Source organism: Podarcis liolepis, assembly GCF_965112155.1.
Source record: "Podarcis liolepis genome assembly, chromosome: 4".
NCBI lineage: Eukaryota > Metazoa > Chordata > Lepidosauria > Squamata > Lacertidae > Podarcis > Podarcis liolepis.
This window is the reverse complement of record NC_139558.1, coordinates 80365744-80386311: the sequence shown is the minus strand read 5'-3', so window position 1 is coordinate 80386311 and position 20568 is coordinate 80365744. Positions and strand designations below refer to the sequence as shown.

Below are 20568 nucleotides of genomic sequence, written 5' to 3'. Positions count from 1 at the left end.
GAAAGTACTCTGAATGGACAAATCAATTGACTTCTTCACTCATTGTGGTATGCTATGAATACGCCCACATTGAAGGCAACATTGCAACTACAAGGCAGCTTTCTCTAACCTGGTACAGGAGTGGCTCAACCAGTGGATGGAGCCATAGCAAGTGTCTCCCAGCCAGTGGTGCTTTTGCCACTTAACAAGGGAGGATGGGGCAAGGCAGTGGCCAGACAGGGGCTGCTTGGGTGCACTAGCAGAAGCATCAAATTGTCTCCTCCAGGGCATCTCTTCAGTCCTGGCCACGTCCCTCCTGGAAAATGGCAGCAATGCTACTGCCTGGAAGCTACTGCTGTAACTCCTCCACAGAGGCTTTTCCCGCCTTCCAGATTTTTTTTTAGATAAAATCCCATTAGCCCCAGCCAGCATAACTAGTGGTCAGGGATGGTTATAACTGCAGTCAAACAACACCTGGAGGGCACTAAGTTGGGGAACGCTGTGAATGGCCACAAACTAGAGGGCCTACACAAGAAGCTCCGGGCATAAAAAACAGACTTTGGGGGGTTTTATTTTCCAAAATAGCAATCCACTCACAAGTTCCACTGGGCCACTGTCCCACAAATGCCAAAATATACCAGGGAGAAAATTAGTTTGTGCAGTTTCATATCCAGCACATTTTGCATGCGTCTTCAAGGCTGGGTGGTTTCTCCTTTTTTAAAAGAATAAATTCTGTGCTCACTAAATAAATAAAGTCCATACAGCGTTTCAATGTTTTGACTCTTGTAAGATAAACAGCCATCCACCAGCATGATGGCAGCCCTGTCTTCTTTCCCCACATCTTCCTGGCTGGAGCTCTAAAGGAATTGGCAGACTGTTGAAGTTAACAAATCCAAGTTCTTCTGCAGCGTTTGAAGACTTCCAGCTTGCCTCCTTCTCTACGGTAATAAGCATTGTTGCTGCCTGACACCCATTTCCACTAAAGTGCCTACAGCACCCTTCTTTTAACAAAGCAATTTCCAAGGGAAGGTGGCCGCTGCAGTCCTAACTCTGCTAGCCTTCCAATAGGTCAACCTGACACTCGAGGCAAACAAAGCAGCTTTGAAAACAAGGCCCAAATATAGCTAGGGTGTTTGCTCTTCCTGGGATTGCCAACGAAGAGAATGCAGGAGGACAACAAATTCTTAGTCCAGAAAAACTTCCCAAACCAGCTTTCTCTCTCTGTCTTACCTGTTAAGATCAGGATAATGAAAACAGAAAAGACGTCTGGATATTTTGCTAGAATACCAGGAGCATTCATGGACATGTACTGTTGGAAGAACATTCCAATATGCTTGCCTATGAGTTCGTCAAATGTTGCGCTCCATGCTCGGGCCACACTTGATGTCCCTGTCAGAGAATAAAAATTGGGAATTGCTTAGTTGCTTATTTAATACCACACTATATCCATTGATTTCAGGGTAATTTGTTAAACATAAAAAACCACAATTGGTTATGTGATGCAATTGTAAATCAAAGAAATTAACAGTGGAAGATTTGGGGGAGGGACTTCTCGCGCTGCGATTTATATGCCGGAACAACACAGGGACTGTTGTCAATCCTCACATGGATTCTTCAAGTTGATAATCCAAGGCATTAGGGTCGGGGATTGGAGATCGTTGGCAACTATCCCCCCCCCCCGGGATAAACATTTATTATTATTATTATTCACAAACAGAAAGAAAATGAAAGACATAGTTACAATTCATAAACCATATTTTACCAAACCCGAACTCATGTATACTAATAAACAACTATATTTTGCACCCATGTGGCTTTCCTCCACCACAACTCGACCTTCTTTACTGCATACTCTTATCTACATTGTGTCCTTATGTTGACCATTTTATTTCTATTAATAATTTTACCTTGATTTAGTTCCTCTTTACATACTTGTTCTAAGCATATCAATATGTTTTCTTTAGAACAGTGTTTCTTCATATAATCTTCAAAACATTGCCATTCCTTCCTTAGACTCTGATTAGACTGATTTCTTATGGCTGCTGTTAGTTTGGCTAATCCTATAAATTCATATAATTTATTTATCCAATCTTCCTTTGTGGGGTTAGTATCCCCTTGCCAGTTTCTAGCAAGTAATAGTCTGGCTACGGCTGTGGCATATAAGAATAATATTTTCTTATCCTGTAGTATGCCTTTGCCTAAAATGCCTAATAAATACGCCTCTGGCTTCTTTTCTATCGAAATTTTAAACATCTTCTTTAATTCCTTGTGAATACACCCCCAGAAGGTCTTTACTTTCTCACAGCCCCACCATGTGTGTCCCATTCCTATGCCCATCCCTCAAGGCTGCCACATACACTTGCTTCTATTAATATACAATAAGCAATGGGGGAAGCCTCTTTCCATCAAATTTACCTTTACTGGCTATGCAAATACTCATGGCTAGACACATATAGTTGTTGATTTATTGGCAAATCCATTCAAAGACTTCTAGTGGATGAGTTCCACATGCTTAGCCCTCATTGACTTAATTCAATTCTCTAGCCTCTGCTTCGGAATCTACTGAACAGAACATTGTACTCTGTTCTGTCTCCACCCCCAACGTTCAGCCCAGACATTGAGGTCCAGCAGCGAGGGCCTTCCCTCACTGCGAGGTTGCAGGGAACCAGGCAGAGGGCCTTCTCGGTAGTGGCACCCGCCCTGTGGAACACCCTCCCATCAGATGTCAAGGAAATAAACAGCTATCTGACTTTTAGAAGACATCTGAAGGCAGCCCTGTTTAGGGAAGTTTTTAATGTTTGATGATTTATCGTGTTTTTAATATTCTGTTGGGAGCCAACCAGAGGGTATAAATAATAAATAATTATTATTATTCCAATTCTGTAACAAACAGTATGCTCCATTAACATGTTTACAGCACCGGGGGAAAGCAAGATAGCTAAGGCATCTTACCACGAGCCCATCTAACCTTGGCCAAGAAATATTCTTCTCAAGAGCAGCATAGTGTACAGGGGCCAGGGGCTACTCAGAAAACTCAAGAGGTGTGGTCCATAGAAGCGTGGTGAGAAAGGGTAGTAGGGGCAGCAGATTCCACACCACGAATTCATCTCTTCAATATGGCCTCCCCATTTCAAAAGTTAACAGGGACAGAGTGTGGGCAGACCAGATAGAAACAACAGCCATGCTGCAAAGCTCACGGGGAAAAGTTTGCCTTTCATCGCAACACAACTGCACATAGTTTTACATAGGCTGGAGCATTAGAAAGAAGTCAGGATCCAGGAATTTAGTACCGGAGAGAGGAAAGCAAGAAAAGCTGGTTGCACGAGGAAGCAAGGCAAGACTGACCACTTCTTCTCAAACCGGGGCTGTCCCACCTTTACTGTGGCCAAAATTACTGACTTCAGGCAACTGCTATAGCCATGTGAGCCTCAGTTACTTCCACTGGGCTAATGCACTCTGGTCTACCTGTGGGCTTCTATTCCCACCATCCCTGACCATTGGAAATGCTTGCTGGGGCTGATGGGAATAGGGTTGTCCAACAATTCTTTATTTTATTCCTGCACTGCAGGGGGTTGGACTAGATGACCCTTGGTATCCCTTCCAACTCTACAATTCTATCATAAAAATTTTATACTGCTTGATTGGGGCGCATGGGACCTCAAAGCAGTTTACAATATCTAGGTGGCACCATTTTGGAGGAAGTGATTCAGGAAGCTGTCAGGTTGCTCAGTTCTATAACCCAGATGACCACATGAACGCTATGGGCTGGGACTAAGATAGATTATGCACAGTGCTAAAAATGAACGCATTTCACCCTTCAGGATACTGTTTGTGACTATTCGCTGACCACTCGTAGAATGCACTTATATCCAGTTCTTAAGCTACTAAACAAAGCTTTGAGGAACTGCCTGAAAGGAGGAAGTTATGGCGAGGGCCCAGTCTCTGATCAACAAGAGTTGTGTTTTGCAACATTTATAAACACCTACAAAAGCAAGGAAATTCCTTAAAATGATGTGCATGAAAACCAAGGAGATGTAAATAAATAGGGAGCTTTTGAAGTTCAAGATACATTCCCTCCACACCCTTCCCTACAACACCACTCCTATTTCTCTCCTTAAACAAATTCTATCCTTAGAATGAATTCATGCTGTGCTTCAGCAAGTATTTAAAGAAATACAAGCAAAACATTAATATCTATCCTCCCACCTTAACACACACAAAACTAAATGCCTTCTCCTTGCAACAAAAACTGCCCACTGGAAGACTGTACCAAATAGCTTGGATATCATCAAAGGCCAACATTGTTCAGCTACATTCCAGGAACTGCCAAGCAAAAACCTGCTCTGAGCGGATTTCAAACCACAGTCGTTATAATGATGCAGAAGACCCTGAAGGTGCTCCTGGGTAAGTGATGCAATGTCAACATGTTAAATTAATCTTGCTGTCTGGGCATAAAAAGAGAAGTTGTTCTAAATGAATATGAGGCAATAAACACCCCAGTTCCCTAGGGATACTACTACAAGGAAAGCCAATTCCTCAATGTTCAACAAAATAAATTTATCAAATTGCATGAGCTGTACAAATATTTGGTCTAATAAAAATCAAAAGAGCTTCACTGAGACAATCTACACTTCCAGAATAATTATGGGATACTGCCTTATAGGGACTGTGCCATTTCGGCCTGTAGATTGGGGCGGGGGGGATCACATTCTTATTTGCTGCCTCCGTTTTGAAAATTCTATGCAAGCTTCTAAAACACACATACACAAAACCCCTAGTAGATCAATGAAAAAGGCCTAGCTCCCTCCTGAATGCACCAGTTTCCTACACACCAAAATTTTTATAAAAAAAGCATTTAAGCATGCAATGTCCTCCTACTAACCGGGCCTTAATTTTCACTCACCCTATTCATTCTAAAGCCCTATTAATTCATTCAAAAGGATGTGCAGGGCATGCATGTGCTGGCAGCCACTCCCCAATGCTCCAGTACACACCAGGCACACCCTCTCCTCCCCAAACCCTTACCATGTCAAGCTCTGAAGGGGCTTGCAAGCATGCACACACAACCTCCCTTCAGCATCAAGGGTGGAGCAGCCATACACCTGCTCCCTTCTACCTTGTTTAAGGCCTCATGCATTCAAAAGAACACATGAATAGTCTAATTAACTTCCTATAGAACTTTGCGTTCAGCCCCCTCAAACTTGAGCTGCATACAGACATTATACTCACAAGTGAACAGAACATATGAGACGTGTCTGCTAGCACCAGCACCCCTGTCATCCTACACAAGTTGGAAGGAAACCATCTCCAGCAGGGAGATGTAGGCTCCAAGTAGCGCAGCATTCTCCAGGCAGTCTCCATGACGACAAGAGGCTCCCTGCTGCAGACAACCGTCCTCACCTGATGGCGAGGATGCTCATCCACCATCTCACCCCCCTTGCATGTCCTACTGAAGAGCATAATGCCCGAATAAGGCTTCTAGGATTCATCAAGCTACATTCTTTATGTACATCAACTTTCCTCGAGCATAGTGCCTTCCAGATGTGATGCTGGGATTCCCAACTCCCATCATTCCCAATCACTGGCTAGACTAGCTGGGGGCGATCACCTGGAGGGCAACAAGTTGGGGAAGTCTGGTGCGCATCACATTGCTGCGACGTTCCCTAGGTTCCTCGCAAGAGCCGGTCGATAGGTGGTGACTCAAGTCAGTTTCTGCACTACTCCGCTGAGTCCTGGCTTCCCTTAAAAACAGCACCTACTGACTTCCAGAGAAGTCTCAACTGCATCCACAGAAGTCAGGTGGGGTGAGATGTATTTACCTTAGAACCCACCCAGACCAGAATGTGGGCACTTAAAACATAAAAGTGTATGTAATTGCTCCCGAACAGGAAGTTGTTAGAGACAACAGTCTTATAGTTCTCGCTTCCGGGCCTAACGTATTGCCTGATCTCTTTTTACATATGATTTCATTATCCCTTTCATCTCGCTTCCTCTCTGCCTGCCTCACAGCCCCCCACTCCCCATTTTGCCACCAACACCCTCAATCTGACACACACAGCGAACTCCACCCAACACTTCCCTGCTCTTATTATTCCACTCACTCTTCTATCAAGGTTATGTTTTATCTTTCGCAAGTTATTTCCTCCATAATAAAGCACACAGACACAAGGCCCTGGCTCTGCATTCTGAAAGTGGGTGAGGCAAGAACTTGCAGCTGCCAGAAGCAAGGCCTTTACAGCACTTGCTCTCCAACCTGATGATGGAAGGGAAGATGGGATACAAATGCAATAAACGGGTTCAAAATCCCTACATGCTTTTACAAAGCTGAAAGGCACTCCCGGCTTTAATTATGTTGCAGAAAATGAAACACTGGCAATTTCTGTGTTTTCTGGCTTGATTTTAACTACTATCCTACTTTTCTTCTTTTTTTGTAAGCAGCTTCGAGTTTCAGAAAAGCAGCATAGCAACATTTTAAGCAATCAATCAATCAGATGTATGCATAGTGATAAATGTTCGTTCACATGTGATCTGTCCCCTTATCAGGTGGTCCCTTTGTGGATTCTGAGAGCACTAATTATCTAAGAGGAAAAGAGGAATAGTTTCACATTAAGTCTCCCCAACTCTTCAAATTGCTGGTCAGGAGGCAAAAACGAGAGCTTGCTTATGTGAAATCAATCCAACAGAGGAACCCGAACACAAATCTCCTTTTTGCTGGAACAGAAACGAAAGCTAACAGGGGGATTTCCACAGAAAGATTGGAGCAACAAGAAACTGTGGCCCAATCTAAACACCTGTAAGCCTACTTAAATGGGTTTAGATTACAGCCTTGTTATTTTCCTAGTGAGAGTGCTCCTTCACTCACTATCCAAGCCCGAGTCTGTTACAGAGTCCTCCTTATCCAAATATATTGCGCATTTCCTATTACAACATAGTAACTTGCACAAAGCGCTTTGAACTCTCAAAAAGGAAACTGCAGCTATAAACAGGGTATGAAATACAATTTTTCACAGATCCTGCTGTGCATTTTGCACAGTATAATTGAAGCAACGGCACAAAAAATTACCCACCAATGACATAGGAGAGAATTAGGTTCCATCCCGTGATGAAGGCCAGCAGCTCGCCGACCGTCACATAGCTATAGAGATAAGCTGATCCAGTCTTTGGGACTCTGGCACCAAATTCCCCATAGCAAAGTCCAGCCAGCACAGAAGCCAGAGCAGCAATCAGGAAAGAGATAACAATGGCAGGTCCTGCATTTTCTCGAGCCACTGCCCCAGCAAGAACGTAGACTCCTGCCCCAAGCGTACTGCCCACGCCAAGGGCAACCAAGTCGAAGGTGTTGAGGCATCGCGACAGCCGGCTGGCCTCACTTGTGCAGTCCACCACTTTCCGACGAACCAGCTGCTGCCCAAAACTAACAAGTCCGTTGTAGGCCATCTTCTTGATGAAACCTGGAAGGGTAGGGAGAGGGAAGGAGAGAGAATATGCAAATAAATCACTTATAAGTACAGTGGTACCTCAGGTTACAGATGCTTCAGGTTACAGATGCTTCAGGTTACAGACTCCACTAACCCAGAAATAGTAGCTTGGGTTAAGAACTTTGATTCAGGATAAGAACAGAAATTGTGCTCCGGTGGCGCGAGGCCCCATTAGCTAAAGTGGTGCTTCAGGTTAAGAACAGTTTCAGGTTAAGAACGGACCTCCGGAACGAATTAAGTTCTTAACCCAACGTACCACTGTATTTGAACCTTCAAAGTGGTAAAGGGACTCCTGACCGTTAGGGTCCAGTCGCAAACGACTCTGGGGTTGTGGCGCTCATCTCGCTTTATTGGCTGAGGGAGCAGGTGTACAACTTCCAGGTCATGTGGCTAGCATGACAAAGCCGCTTCTGGCGAACCAGAGCAGCGCACGGAAATGCCGTTTACCTTCCCGCTGGAGTGGTACCTATTTATCTACCTGAACTTTGACGTGCTTTCAAACTGCTAGGTGGACAAGAGCTGGGACCGAACAATGGGAGCTCACCCCGTCACAGGGGTTCGAACCACCAACCTTCCAATCGGCAATCCCTAGGTTTAGACCACAGCGCCACCCGCGTCTCCTTCAAAGTGGTATTATGCAGAAAAAACTTTGTCCATACACCATCATGCATAAAACAGGATATGCACAACCACAGAAGTCAGTCCATTGGTCCATTTAGCTCAGTACTGCCTACACTGACTGGCAGTAGCTCTCCGAGATGCCAGGGACTGAACCAGGGCGCATTCTGCACAAACTCCAATTTTCAGATTACTTTCACAGGCAGAAAGTGCATCACAATCACCCAAACATGAAGTTACCAGAGCATAAGTCACCATGGCTAGGCTATCTCTGTCCAGCAACACCCATAGCTACTCCTTGCCACTCGAGGTCACCTGGGCCTCCAGGTACAAAGCTGGATCAAGGAGTATCCCCTAACTAAACTACTTGGTCTTTCAGAGGGAATGTAGCCCCATCCAGAACAAGTTGCCTATTCAATTCCCAGGCCCAAGTACCACCCAGGCACCAGACCTCTGCCTTGTCAGGATTCAGCCTCAGTGACGAAAGAGAAAAAATTATGGCTTTCAAACAAAACTGCGTTTGATGTTTTGCTTTCCATCACATTGAGAAGCATGCTTTTTTGCCAAATAGTAACCAGTCTCACTTCTGGGAAGTTCTGGGCACTTAGCCCACAACCCAACACATCTAGCTCTGTGCTGAACTGTGGTCCTTGTCTTCAAACAAATGATCTTGCTTAGTTAGGGTCAGGCAATGCTCTGTAACTTATGTGCACACACAAACCAGCTGCAGAAAGCTGCTACCTGGACAAAGGATTACATTGGGAGACAGTATGCTTCTGAGTACCAGTCACTAGAAACTGCAGGAGGGGAAGAGTGTTCTGGAGCCCACGTCCTGCTTGCTGGTTTCCCACTGGTGTCTAAATTGCTCTTCCAACCTAAAAGTTTGAATGCCTAATAATTTTCAGAAGCAGAGGAAGAGTAGGAGCAAGATCTAGAGAGGATTAGAGTGGTTTTTCTGTGCTTTGCATAGCCTTTTGGCGTTCCCCATGTCTAGTAGAAGAATGCTAATATGGAACTATGTGGATTTAGAAGAGAAGAGGAAGAGTTTGGATTTGATATCCTGCTTTATCACTACCCTAAGGAGTCTCAAAGCGGCTAACATTCTCCTTTCCCTTCCTCCCCCATAACAAACACTCTGTGAGGTGAGTGGGGCTGAGAGACTTCAGAGAAGTGTGACCAGCCCAAGGTCACCCAGCAGCTGCATGTGGAGGAGCGGAGACGCGAACCTGGTTCCCCAGATTATGAGACTACCGCTCTTAACCACTACACCACACTGGCTCTCTCAATTAATTAAATTAAGCTTTTCTTCTTGCAGAATTTGGGTTATGTTAGTGCCTTTAAAAAATGCAGACATCAAATTGTGAGATCAGGAAGGGTGAGGCTAGACTGCCAGTTCTGAGTCCCAGTGACATCGTAGGACTTTCGAGGCCTGTTGATTATTCCTTCATTCAAAACAAGCACAAATCCTAACTTTTCATCTTCTTTTCTAGCAACAGCAGATTTTTTTGCAGGGGGAGGGAATCTAACCTTCAACAAAGATAAATCGTTTTTTTGTTTAATGTAGATTCCTCAGTGAAGAGGTGACTAACTTTTTTCCTAGTTAGGAAATCCCCCACTGCATGTTCCCCTCTTACAATCAAGAATGGGAAAGCAATTGTTTTTCTAAGAAGTGGGTTACTTTGAAATGCTGCTTATTTAAAACAAGCTGTTCCTGCACATGCAGGGGTCAGATATTCCAACCATGTGGACCAGATAGATAGATAGATAGATAGATATAGATTAAATATAGCATATTTATTGAATCCAGAAAGCACATTTGATTGGCTCATTTACATGCCCCCACGGCTACAAGCTCAGCCTGTTCTGCCTAGCCAGATGAATATCTGGTAATATTCATCACCAGAATGTAGCTGTATGGGTTGAATAGCTTCAGCCAGCCATATATATACATATACATCAGGGGATGCGGGTGGCGCTGTAGTCTAAACCACTGAGCCTCTTGGGCTTGCCGATCAGAAGGTCGGCAGCTCAAATCTGCACAACGAAGTGACCTCCTATTGCTCTGTTCCAGCTCCTGCCAACCTAGCAGTTCAAAAGCATGCCAGTGCAAATAGATAAAAAGGTACTGCTGCAATGGGAAGGTAAACAACGTTTCCGCGTGCTCTGGCTTCGTCGCGGTGTTCCGTTGCGCCAGAAGTGGTTTAGTCATGCTGGTCACATGACCTGGAAAGCTGTCTGTGGACAAACACCAGTTCCCTCGGCCTGAAAGCGAGGTGAACACCACAACCCCATAGTCACCTTTGACTAGACTTAACCGTCCAGGGGTCTTTTACCTTTAACCTTTTTTACATCTACATGAAACCAACAGAAGCAAGGAACATTATTTGTGCAATGTCCTGCTGGCTTAAATGCACTAGCATGTAAATTTCCTGTGGGAACAACATTCTGTTTATATGTATTTCACATTTCCTGAGGTACTTGCACTATGCTGAACGACACTGTACGTACAATAGATACTACTGTTTTCTTCAATACCTATGGGCATCTTTTGCCTCTCCCTCTCTCCAGTTAGAATACTCAGCATTCATCCTTCCCTCCCTTCAGGTTTAAGCCAACCATTTATAACTATTCTGACCACATTCTTCTTTGAACAGGACCTCCCCAGCAGCTCTGCAGCGATTGCAACAAACCGCTCAAATTGCATCATCACTGAGTGCCTCTTTCCTGCAGTGCTGGCAAATAGGCTTGAGTGACAGGCTGTGTGCGTGCGCTGTGCACATGTACCCACGCACCTTACATTTTAATGGTATTTCAGTAAGTGACAAGATCAGAACTGAACAGCTTGTCAATAGAAAGCATTGCCATGGCAGCATCACCCACACACTTATTTGCCTTCAGACACTAATGTCAGTCATTTTATTTTTTTAAAAAAGTGGGTGGGTATTGAGCCCAGAGTGGGTACTGACTCTTGCGATATATGTACACCTATTAATGAAAAGGCAATGCAACTTGCGTCGCTTGCCTAATAGCTAAAATTATTGAATGGGGGGAGGGAACTCTTCAATAACCAAGTGAGAAATACTGCTTATAATCAAACTTTCATAATTTTCACAAGAGCAAAAGCACATTCACCATGCTGTTCTACAAAGGATCACAACGGTCAGAACCTAACAGCTACATTCACAATATACACATTAGAGTTGATGTGGCTGTGGAGCTACTGGTGTTGCTAGACTACAAATCCCATCTTCCCTGACTATTGGTAATACTGGGTGGTGCTGATGAGAGTTGGAGTCCCATAAGATCTGGCAGGACAAAATTACCCCACACCTGATTTGTGGCTTTAATCTGCTGGAGATGCTCAAGAACCCGGCTTCAAAAGGCCCTGCAGAAAGGAGATGATCACATGCAGTATATTCCTTAATTAAAATCACATTTCCAAATCCTATACAAAAAAGAACTGAAGCTTTAAAAATGCGGGACTCAGAAAGGAATATTATCATCTATTGGAAAAGTGACTCATAACTGCTGCCTCACTCATACATAATTGAGTGTGCACTGGTAGCTAATCGTTCTAGTAGAAAATTAGGAACGTATATTCACAGAACCATAGATTTGGAAGGGACCCCGAGGGTCATCTAGCCCAACCCCCTGCAATGCAGGAATATGCAGCTGTCCCACACAGGGATTGAGCGTTATCAGCACCACACTCTAACCAAATTACCTATCATCTTTCAGATAGTTACCAATTATTCTGTATGAAGAAAAACAAGTTTAAGTTTAGCAGACTCAGCAGGGACCTGCGGCCAATACCAGCTCTAAGATACATTCCCAGAGGACACACTTTTTCAAACACCTGTTTGTCGCATTCACATTTCATGTGTAAAAATGCATTATATAAAGAGGCCCTTAGAAAAAACAAGTACTGAGAATACCGATTCATATCTCCGATATTTAGTGATTAGTGTCTTCAGGCTACACATTCTAAAACTATAGTGAAATCTGGGGGATCATTCTGGAATAGATGGTTTCGGAATTTAATATGAGACTCTTAATTTGTACCACTTCTGTGGATTATAAAGAAAATCTAAAAGGTAGAGACCCCAAGCAAGAGCACAGAGTTAAAACTGGCTGTATAACTCCCAGGTTACCCTTTTCTAGGAAGTGGTCTTTAATCTACACCATCGCAAGGAAGTGTACTTTCAATAAAATCCCTGCCACGTTTGATACACGGTGCATATTGTTCTTAGCTAAATAAGCTGACGATTGTGCATCTGAATAAGGCTGTTGTCTTTAATGCATAGGAGGTGGTTTCATTTTCTTTGTGGGCTGCAATTTTCTAAGAGAAAAAGAAAGAAAAGGCAGGCACAGTCTGTGGGGTTGATTCAGAAGGCTCGGTAAAAGTGGAAAGAATTCTCAGTCAAAATGGAATGTTCAGATCTTCTAGCAACAAAGGTCTTATGCATCCTGTTTTCTAGATATAATGAGTGTATATATTTTTGAGTGTGCAAGAGAGGGACATAAAACAAAAGTATCCACACCCTGGCAATTTTCACTTTCCTTCTTAAAACCTTGGAAATGCAAGGTTTCTCTCTCTCTGGCTCCCCCCCCCCCCCCGCTCTTCTTTAAATACATAAATTTATATTTCTAGAGCATGATCAATGTACATAGAGCTTGGCAGTTTCCTAACACTTCTTCTGGGAGGAGGAGGGAGGATTTACAGTTTACAGTCTCCCAACCCAGCAGTTTTGTCTCTGTACCCCCAAGCACTTCAGATTTCCTCCCCGCTAGATAGGGGCACAGCTTACCTGCAGAGTTCCTCTAGGGCTCCTAGGCCCTCTCTGTGCCACATAACTGTGGCAAAGATTCCTGCTGTCACCACCAGGTTAGGAGAGAAACTGGAGTTTAATATGCTCACCAGAAGAAAACAGCACACTTGCCATGGAAACTGCAGAACCTTAACAGATGGGAAGTTTAATGCAAACTTAGAAAAGGCGACACAACCAACATTTACTGTGGCAAAACCCCCAAGGTGCAGAGAACGAGGCCTACTTCCCACTGAGGTGTTAAACCTGGTCTGCATCACTTCAGACACGCTGGTGGGGTCCAAGCATTTGACCCTTCTTCCAGAATTGTTGGGTGTGTTTTTTTATGGGCACATAGAAATATAGCATGTCTAGAGAAATAGGGGACAGGAAAAGTATTGTGTAGGTTAGCATTCATCATTCATGAAGGCTCCCTGCCATTTGAAATGTTACTGAAGGTTTACTACCTCAGAGAGAACTAGGCCCGAGTTCTGGGGGGGGGGGGGGGGAACATGGCAGCATAAAAGTATCAGGTCATGCTGTAATATCGCCATGGAAACCAAGAATGCAAGTCCCACAAGCATCTCCTGCAAGCTGACTTAACGGGCAGAGCTCTACTGGACAATACGATTATAAAGAATGTGCTGCGCTTAATAGACTAGGGGTTTTATTGGAAGAACTTTGGCTGGCTAATAATCATCTGGAAAAGAGGCTAAATTCCACAGGGATGTTTTTCAAGGAACTTGCAAGAACTCTTTAAAAGGTACTGGAATGGATAGGCCACACAACCAATACTACCAAGCCAACAGGAGGCATTTATACTCAGACCAGCAACGCGCACACCCCTTAGCTAATTTTGTTATGTTTCCTAGTAGTGAGGAAATGTTCCTAATTTTTGCACGATTGGGCATCCATTGGGCTATCATCATATCCAGGGGATCACATACATTATATACAATATTTTAAAAAATCAACATTAATCAGCTCAGTGAGGAGAAGGTTCCACAGCCATGGTGCCACCACTGAAAAGCCCCTGCCAAAGGATCTCATACCAGACAACTTATTCAGGACAGGGGCTATAAAGAAAGCCTCACTGACTGGTTGTAATGTAGAGGCAGGTTGATACAAGAAAAGGTGCTCTCTCATTTGGGTCTCAGGTTCTTCAGGGCTTTAGATGCCAACCTAGAACTGGGCTCAGAAGTCAACAGGCAAACAGCTAAGCTGTTTAAGAATTAGTGCCACAGGGTAATTCCACAGTAATCAACTTAACCTTTGAAAGGTTCTTTGCTTATCATTTTGTTTTTAGCGAATATTATTTGTACACCAATTACAATAAATTGACTGACGGGTAAGAGAGCTCAAAGTGATCTGCGGGGATGGGGCAGTTTTGGATCTAACCTGCTTACCATATCCACTTCCTTTCCCTGGTTTAAAATCAAGATGGTTGGGGCTGTCACACACAAATTATGCAGAGTGTGGAAAAAGTAGAAAAAGAAGGTTTTTCTTTCTGTCTCATGCAATAAAGCTGAATGTCAGAAGATTCAGAACATGTAAAATAGTACTGTAATAGTAATGCATAGTGAAACAGTGGAATTTGCTACCACAAGATGTAGTGACAGAACCAACTTATGACAGTTTTAATTTAAGGAGGGGTAGACACATTCATGGAGCACAGGATGAACACCAGATTCTGGGAAAGATGAGACTGCTACTGTGTTCATGTCCTGCATGCAGAATTCCCATAAGGTATCTGATCAGCCACTTAGGATGCTCTATTAAGATGCAATTGCATCTTTTTACATTCTTAGGGCTGCAGCCTTAAATTAGTTCTACTAAATGTCCTACTTCCGTTTTAACATCTTCAAATTCAAAACAATGAACTCCAGTGTTTGTTTTTTGATTTATTCCATCCTGGAAAATTATAAATTGACTTGTTCTTGCTATGATTTTAAGTCTTTTATCCTATAACCACATGTGTTCATGCCTACCTGCGTTACAAGTCACTTGCATGAACACATTTATAATCAAAGATGGTTTCTTAAGTCATGCATCGCACTGTTTTGCATTTGCTTTGAAACTTCGTATTCCTAGGACCTCGTGCATTATCCAAACAAAATTACTTTACCCAGGACACTGTGTTTGTTTGACAGTACAGTGGTACCTCGCAAGACGAAAAACGCGCAAGACGAAAGAGTTTTCCGTTTTTTGAGTCGTTCCACAAGACGAATTTCCCTATGGGCTTGCTTCGCAAGACGAAACGTCTTGCGAGTTCTTGCGAGTTTGTTTCCTTTTTCTTAAAGCCGCTAAGCCGTTAATAGCCGCTAACAGCCGTGCTTCGCAAGACGAAAAAACCGCAAGACGAAGAGACTCGCGGAACGGATTAATTTCGTCTTGCGAGGCACCACTGTACTACCTAAGGAACAACCAGGTTTTTTTGCCCCCCCCCCCCCCCAGTCAGGTTACTGACTGTTGGTCTACAGATAATATTCAACTCCCCAAAGTCCAAAGAAAAAGATTGGGGGTGTGGGCAGGGCATTCCCTGCAGATCTCAAGGCACCAAGCCTAGAAGCTCAAAATAGGAGAGTGGAGGCTGCTGACAATCAGGACTTCAAAGTGTGATGTCAGCTGATTGACAGGTGGGTGGTTCCACCAGGGGGTGAAGAAAAGTATCTGGCCCACAAGCCAGAAAAGGTTCTCCACCCCTTCCTTAGATCCATGGTAGAAATTATGTGAGATCTGCCTTTTCACTATTCTTAAAGCAAGTTTTACAGCACTTACTCAAGGGGGATGGAGCACGTATTGCCCAAGCAAGGACTTTCACAACTCAGGTATCAAGGACTGAGGATTCTCAAGAATGCTGCTCTTCTCCCAGAAGAAAATGAGAGGATCTTTACCTAAAAGGTCACCAGTTGCAAGTTCAACTGTTTGAGAAAGGAGAAGACTGTGCTTATCTGTATTTGTACAAATGCAGTGATCCCACCAAACAAACTTTGGCTTGCGGCAAAATGCTTCCCAGTGAAGACAAGTGCCTAGACTGAAGCAAGCTGCTTCAAGTAAGTCACCCCCAGCACAAAGCAAACTAAATCTCTGCATAAAATACAAACTCTTACCTACGCATCGCAGCGCCGTATGCAACCCTCCTTAAGTCATTCCAAATGTGGCTGTTTTCCTGCAAGAATCTCCCAGCCCCACTAACTTTAGCTCCCCACTAATAAGGTTCCCGATTTACTGGTTACAGAGAAAACAAGGTTCTACAGAAAAATGTATTTGCATCTGTTGACCTTGGTGTGTTTTCTAACACACAAAAGGTCTCCAGTTTGAAACCAGGTATTAACACAGGGCCATAAAGCGAGGCAACATGGTTGACTCTGGCGGCAGATCTGGACCCAAGGAACGCGCCACTCAACTTTGCTGTCGCCCCCTCACACGCCATGGTAGCAGAGGGGTGCACCCAAGGAGAAGGAGGGGGGAACGGGAGCGGCAGGCCATGCCCACAGGAACAGTGCTCAAAATTCATCAGGTGCATTTTGCACCTGGCTGTTGGCCACTTGTGACCAAGTGAAAATGCCTGGGCCTCAAGATGGTGCCTGCCATCTGCCCCATCTGGAGGAGCATGCCTAGGGATCCTTGCATCTTGGCTGTTTTCACACACTAACAACACACAATGAATGCTATCCGTTATATTTTATCTGCACAATCAGAATGAATTTCAGGAACTCAAAAGTCGTATTAAAAAAATATGACTTTCTAGCCCTCTGGCCCAAAAACGAGGCATTCCATTCTGGCAACTGTAACCCTGGTTTAAGGGGCCAATTGGCAGCTAGCTCATATATCTGAGTTTCTAACACTGCACAAGAGCAGTGGGGCACATCCGTGGTGGCGGAGGCACTGCTGGGCACCAGGAGCGGGGGTTGCCTCAAGCGGCAAAGCACCCTGGGCTGGCTCTGCATCAACATGTAGATATTTATAGGGAGGCCCATAGTTCAACTCTAGAGCACATGAGTTGCATGCAGAATGTCCTAGGTTCGTCTACATAGGGCTAGGAAAGACACCTGCCTGGAACCCAGCTGCCCATCAGTATAGACTAGCCTGCTGGCAAGGCTGATGGGATTGTAGTCTGAAACATCTGGAGGGCACCAGTTTGGGGAAGGCTAGTGTAGACAATCCCAGGCTAGCTAGACCCACCATCTGCCTCAGTGTGCATCAGCTTCCTACATCCTTATGCATGCTGGCATAATAGTAAGTGGCAGTGAGATGCAGACTCTCTGTTTTAATCCTTTACCTATCACCAAGTTTGTTTCCAACAGCTGAAACGCTATAATGGGAAGGAAAACAAACCCAAACAAAAGCATGAAAGAAAAGAAAATTAAAGGCTGAATTGGGAGGTCACTGTAAAGGCAGGACAGGACCCAGAGTTCCAACAGGCTGCACTGACGCAGGAAGAGTTAATGAGACAAGTAAGCAGAGTAGGGAAAGAGTCACTTTCACAGAAGGCTAATCAGCTAATTAGGAGGAGAGCCAAAACTATATTCTCAATATACCTGGTCACTGTTAATTCTCAGCAAACAAAGACATAACTAGACTGAAAGGGTTATTGCATGTCCCAACACTGTACAGGTTGATGCGCATTTCCTGCCAGAATGCCTCATCAAGATTTCCTATTTTATCATATCTTCTTGTTTTAGTTCCCCCACACCTTCTTCCTTGGAGCAGTTATAGAAGACCCATGCCAACATCAAAGAAACAAAACACACCTGAGGCCAGTTGCTCCTCAGGCAAACACACAGCTGACAGTATGGTGAACAGCCCCATTTGTATGTGACCATCGTAACACATGAATCGCCTTACATTCTGAAATGAATACTGGAGATTTCAGATACTCCTGTGAGCCCCACAACCTAGTAGCTCATGTGCTATGTTGCTCATCTGAACAGATTATTCTAATGAGTGAGAAAACATTGTTTGAATTGGTTCCTAAGAAAGCATCTGCAGGCAAAATGTCTCAAAAGGCAAGTGGAAACAAAGCTGTTCTCATATAATTACACCATAATTATTTTATAATCATTATAAAAAGGATCATAATTGCAGAAGTAATAAAAGGGAGGGAAGCTTTCATTAATTTGAAGCAGTTCACACACTTAACACTGCTTTTATTTACTATCTCAGCATCAGGTGAGGTCATTCCAGGAGTTGCGAAATTTTGGTACCAGCTAATATTGTGGGCACGGTACAGATTTAACAAACTATGGTTTGTTGTTACATGCCTTGGGCTTGTATGAACCCCCCTACTCCCCATCACACACAGATGAAGAAAGGAGATTTAAGATTTCCGTTCCTGATTAACTAGAAATTGTAATCTGTAATTGTGTCCAAGCATTGTGAAGTTTGTCAGGTTCAGACACAATGCTAAATTGCATCTAAACAGAATCAAAAGCTTCTGATCTCTTCTTTGTGACGACTCTAGAGGAAGGAGGAAGAATATAAACATAAGGCTTGTTCTCACAAAACAAGGCTATGGCAATGTTACAACCCAACCAGTTCACTGTGGCCAAAGGAGAAGGAATGTTGACCAGGCCAAGCATGTATGTGAAACTTTGGATACCTGTTACTAAAACATTCCAAGCGCTAGCACTGCTTTGTTATTTGTATCCAGTGACTCTGGCTTCAACAAAGCATGCAAAGTTTAGCAGCAAACCAAGAAGAGGAACAAATTTAAACATTACTTCAGAGAGCTTTTATTGCAAAACAAACTCAACGCAAGTTAATGTGTCAATTTTTTAAAAAACAACACCTAGAATACCTGTAAATGAAAAGTCTGTTTTAAAAACTGGACAACTTAAAAGATACACAATGATATCAAGATACAAACAAAAAAGGAGGATGTGCTTTTCATAGCGGACACGGTACCGTCATTCCCCAGAATTTTCAGTATAAAGGAAATTGCAGAATATAACATACCCTTGTTGAAGACCTGAAGAGTCACACTGGGTTTCTGATATGCAATCCTGACCTAGAAAGGGCAATATTCTGATGACGTGGCTGCTTATACCCTTATGACCCAATTCCCACAAGCCAAGGGTATCATCCAGCCGCTTAGAAGTAGCTGTGAGGCAAAGTTCTCCTCTGGCTTCCACTGGTTTAGCGGTGTTGCAGCTTGGGTATCAGATTATCTAGGCAGCTTTTGGTCTGGCAGTAGAGCGCTATGGGTTACTTGCAATACTTCAGAATTTGAATCCAAGCACCATAAGTAACTTTGCAAAAATGAAAGTTGCATAAGTATTGGCTTTCAAATGACACCCTGTTAGTGCAAACCTGCCAAAGAGTTTAGAAGGGATTTGTTGAGGGCTTGTTCCTTTTATTTTGGAGCAACTGTGATTCTTGACAGTACAGTACATTCACTCTTAAAAATAAATAATGTGGCATATTTCCACTATAGTAACTGGCAACAACAGCTAGCTTAAAAAGCCATCAGACATCAAGGGTGATTAACAATCCCTTGATACTATTCTAATGTGATTTCCTGCCCCTAACAGCAGCAATTTCCCTTAGAAACTTAAGCAAACAAACTGGATCCGTGCATTCCAAATCACATTCAAAATTTCCACTGCAGTTTAGAGGCAGTAGGCAAGAGAAAGTCACTGAAACCAACTTTATGGCTTTAAATGCTGGGCAAACACAAGCACTCTGCCTTGCCTTATCTGGGCTTCATTACAACTGCTTGTGTTCTAGTTTTCAGGTTTCTTTAAAAGCAGCAAGGAATCTAGCACCTAGGAGGAATATCTGATTACACCCCCCAAAAAATGGAAGAACAGATACCTAAAAGCAGAGAATTCAGCACATGGGTCTGAGCAGCAGTTTCTACACATCTTATGCCTTGGATTTATTTAGCCCTGCCTCTCTGCTCCGTTGCTATTATTGGCAAGGAAGGCCAAGAAGGTTCTTTACCGTAAATAACTGGCTCACTACTTCTAATGTAATCCGTAGGTGAATTGCATCAGAAGGATATATCGAGCCAAAGTATGAGAGATGCTAATACTGTAGTCCTGGGGCAGTCCCCTCCATAAACACTTAAGACCAAAGACGGAATTGCACTGTAGTAATGTCTCGCCCCTCCCGCAACCACACACACACACACACACACACACACTTGTGAACCAAAAAAAGCGCCATTTAAGGCAGGACGCCTTTCATTCCCAAAGACAAATTAGATCAGCCCATCATATGCCTGCGGTGCGCAGTTGGGGAAGGGGAGAGTTTGCCCACCCTCTGGAAATCGCAATATGGGAAGGGGATGGTGGAATTGGGGGGGGGGAGAAAAAGAAACGAAAAGGCGATCTGAACACCCCCACCCCAGCCGCATGATCCCCGATTCGATCTACCTAGGCAGGGCGTCCCTTCCGACTTCCTCTACGCCGTGACTTACACTATAAATATTGCATCATGCACCACGCTGCTCGCAAAATGGATTCCTCGCGTAGCATGTGGCTGAGGTCCGGAGCACATGTTCGCTCAGTGAGAAGGCGGCCGGGCCGGGCGGAAAAGCCAGCCAGGGAGGCAGCGCGATCTCGCTCAGAAAAAGAGATGTGGGCGAACCAGACCCGCGTGTTCCCGGGGCTTCCCCCGCCCCCCGATTCCCCACCTCTCCGGATGAGCCTTCCAACTCTCCCGCTCAAAGGAGCATCCTAGCA

At 44.0% G+C, this 20568-nt stretch overlaps 1 protein-coding gene across 4 annotated transcripts in view; it reads right to left on the bottom strand.

Annotated features, from left to right (window-relative positions):
• The window catches only part of SLC7A1 (solute carrier family 7 member 1), a 38704-nt gene that overhangs the window by 17218 nt on the left and 918 nt on the right, over positions 1-20568 (bottom strand). The window contains exons 2-4 of one of the 4 annotated variants that reach the window (XM_083498917.1): positions 18839-18890; positions 7047-7430; positions 1210-1368 (exon numbers count right to left, since the gene is read on the bottom strand). In XM_083498917.1, the coding sequence (XP_083355043.1) occupies positions 1210-1368; positions 7047-7416 (529 nt within the window). In that variant the 5' untranslated portion in view covers positions 7417-7430; positions 18839-18890. Of the gene's footprint in view, positions 1-1209; positions 1369-7046; positions 7431-18838; positions 18891-20259; positions 20421-20568 lie in introns of those variants that run through there. The other 3 variants (XM_083498915.1, XM_083498916.1, XM_083498914.1) reach the window with 3 other exon arrangements.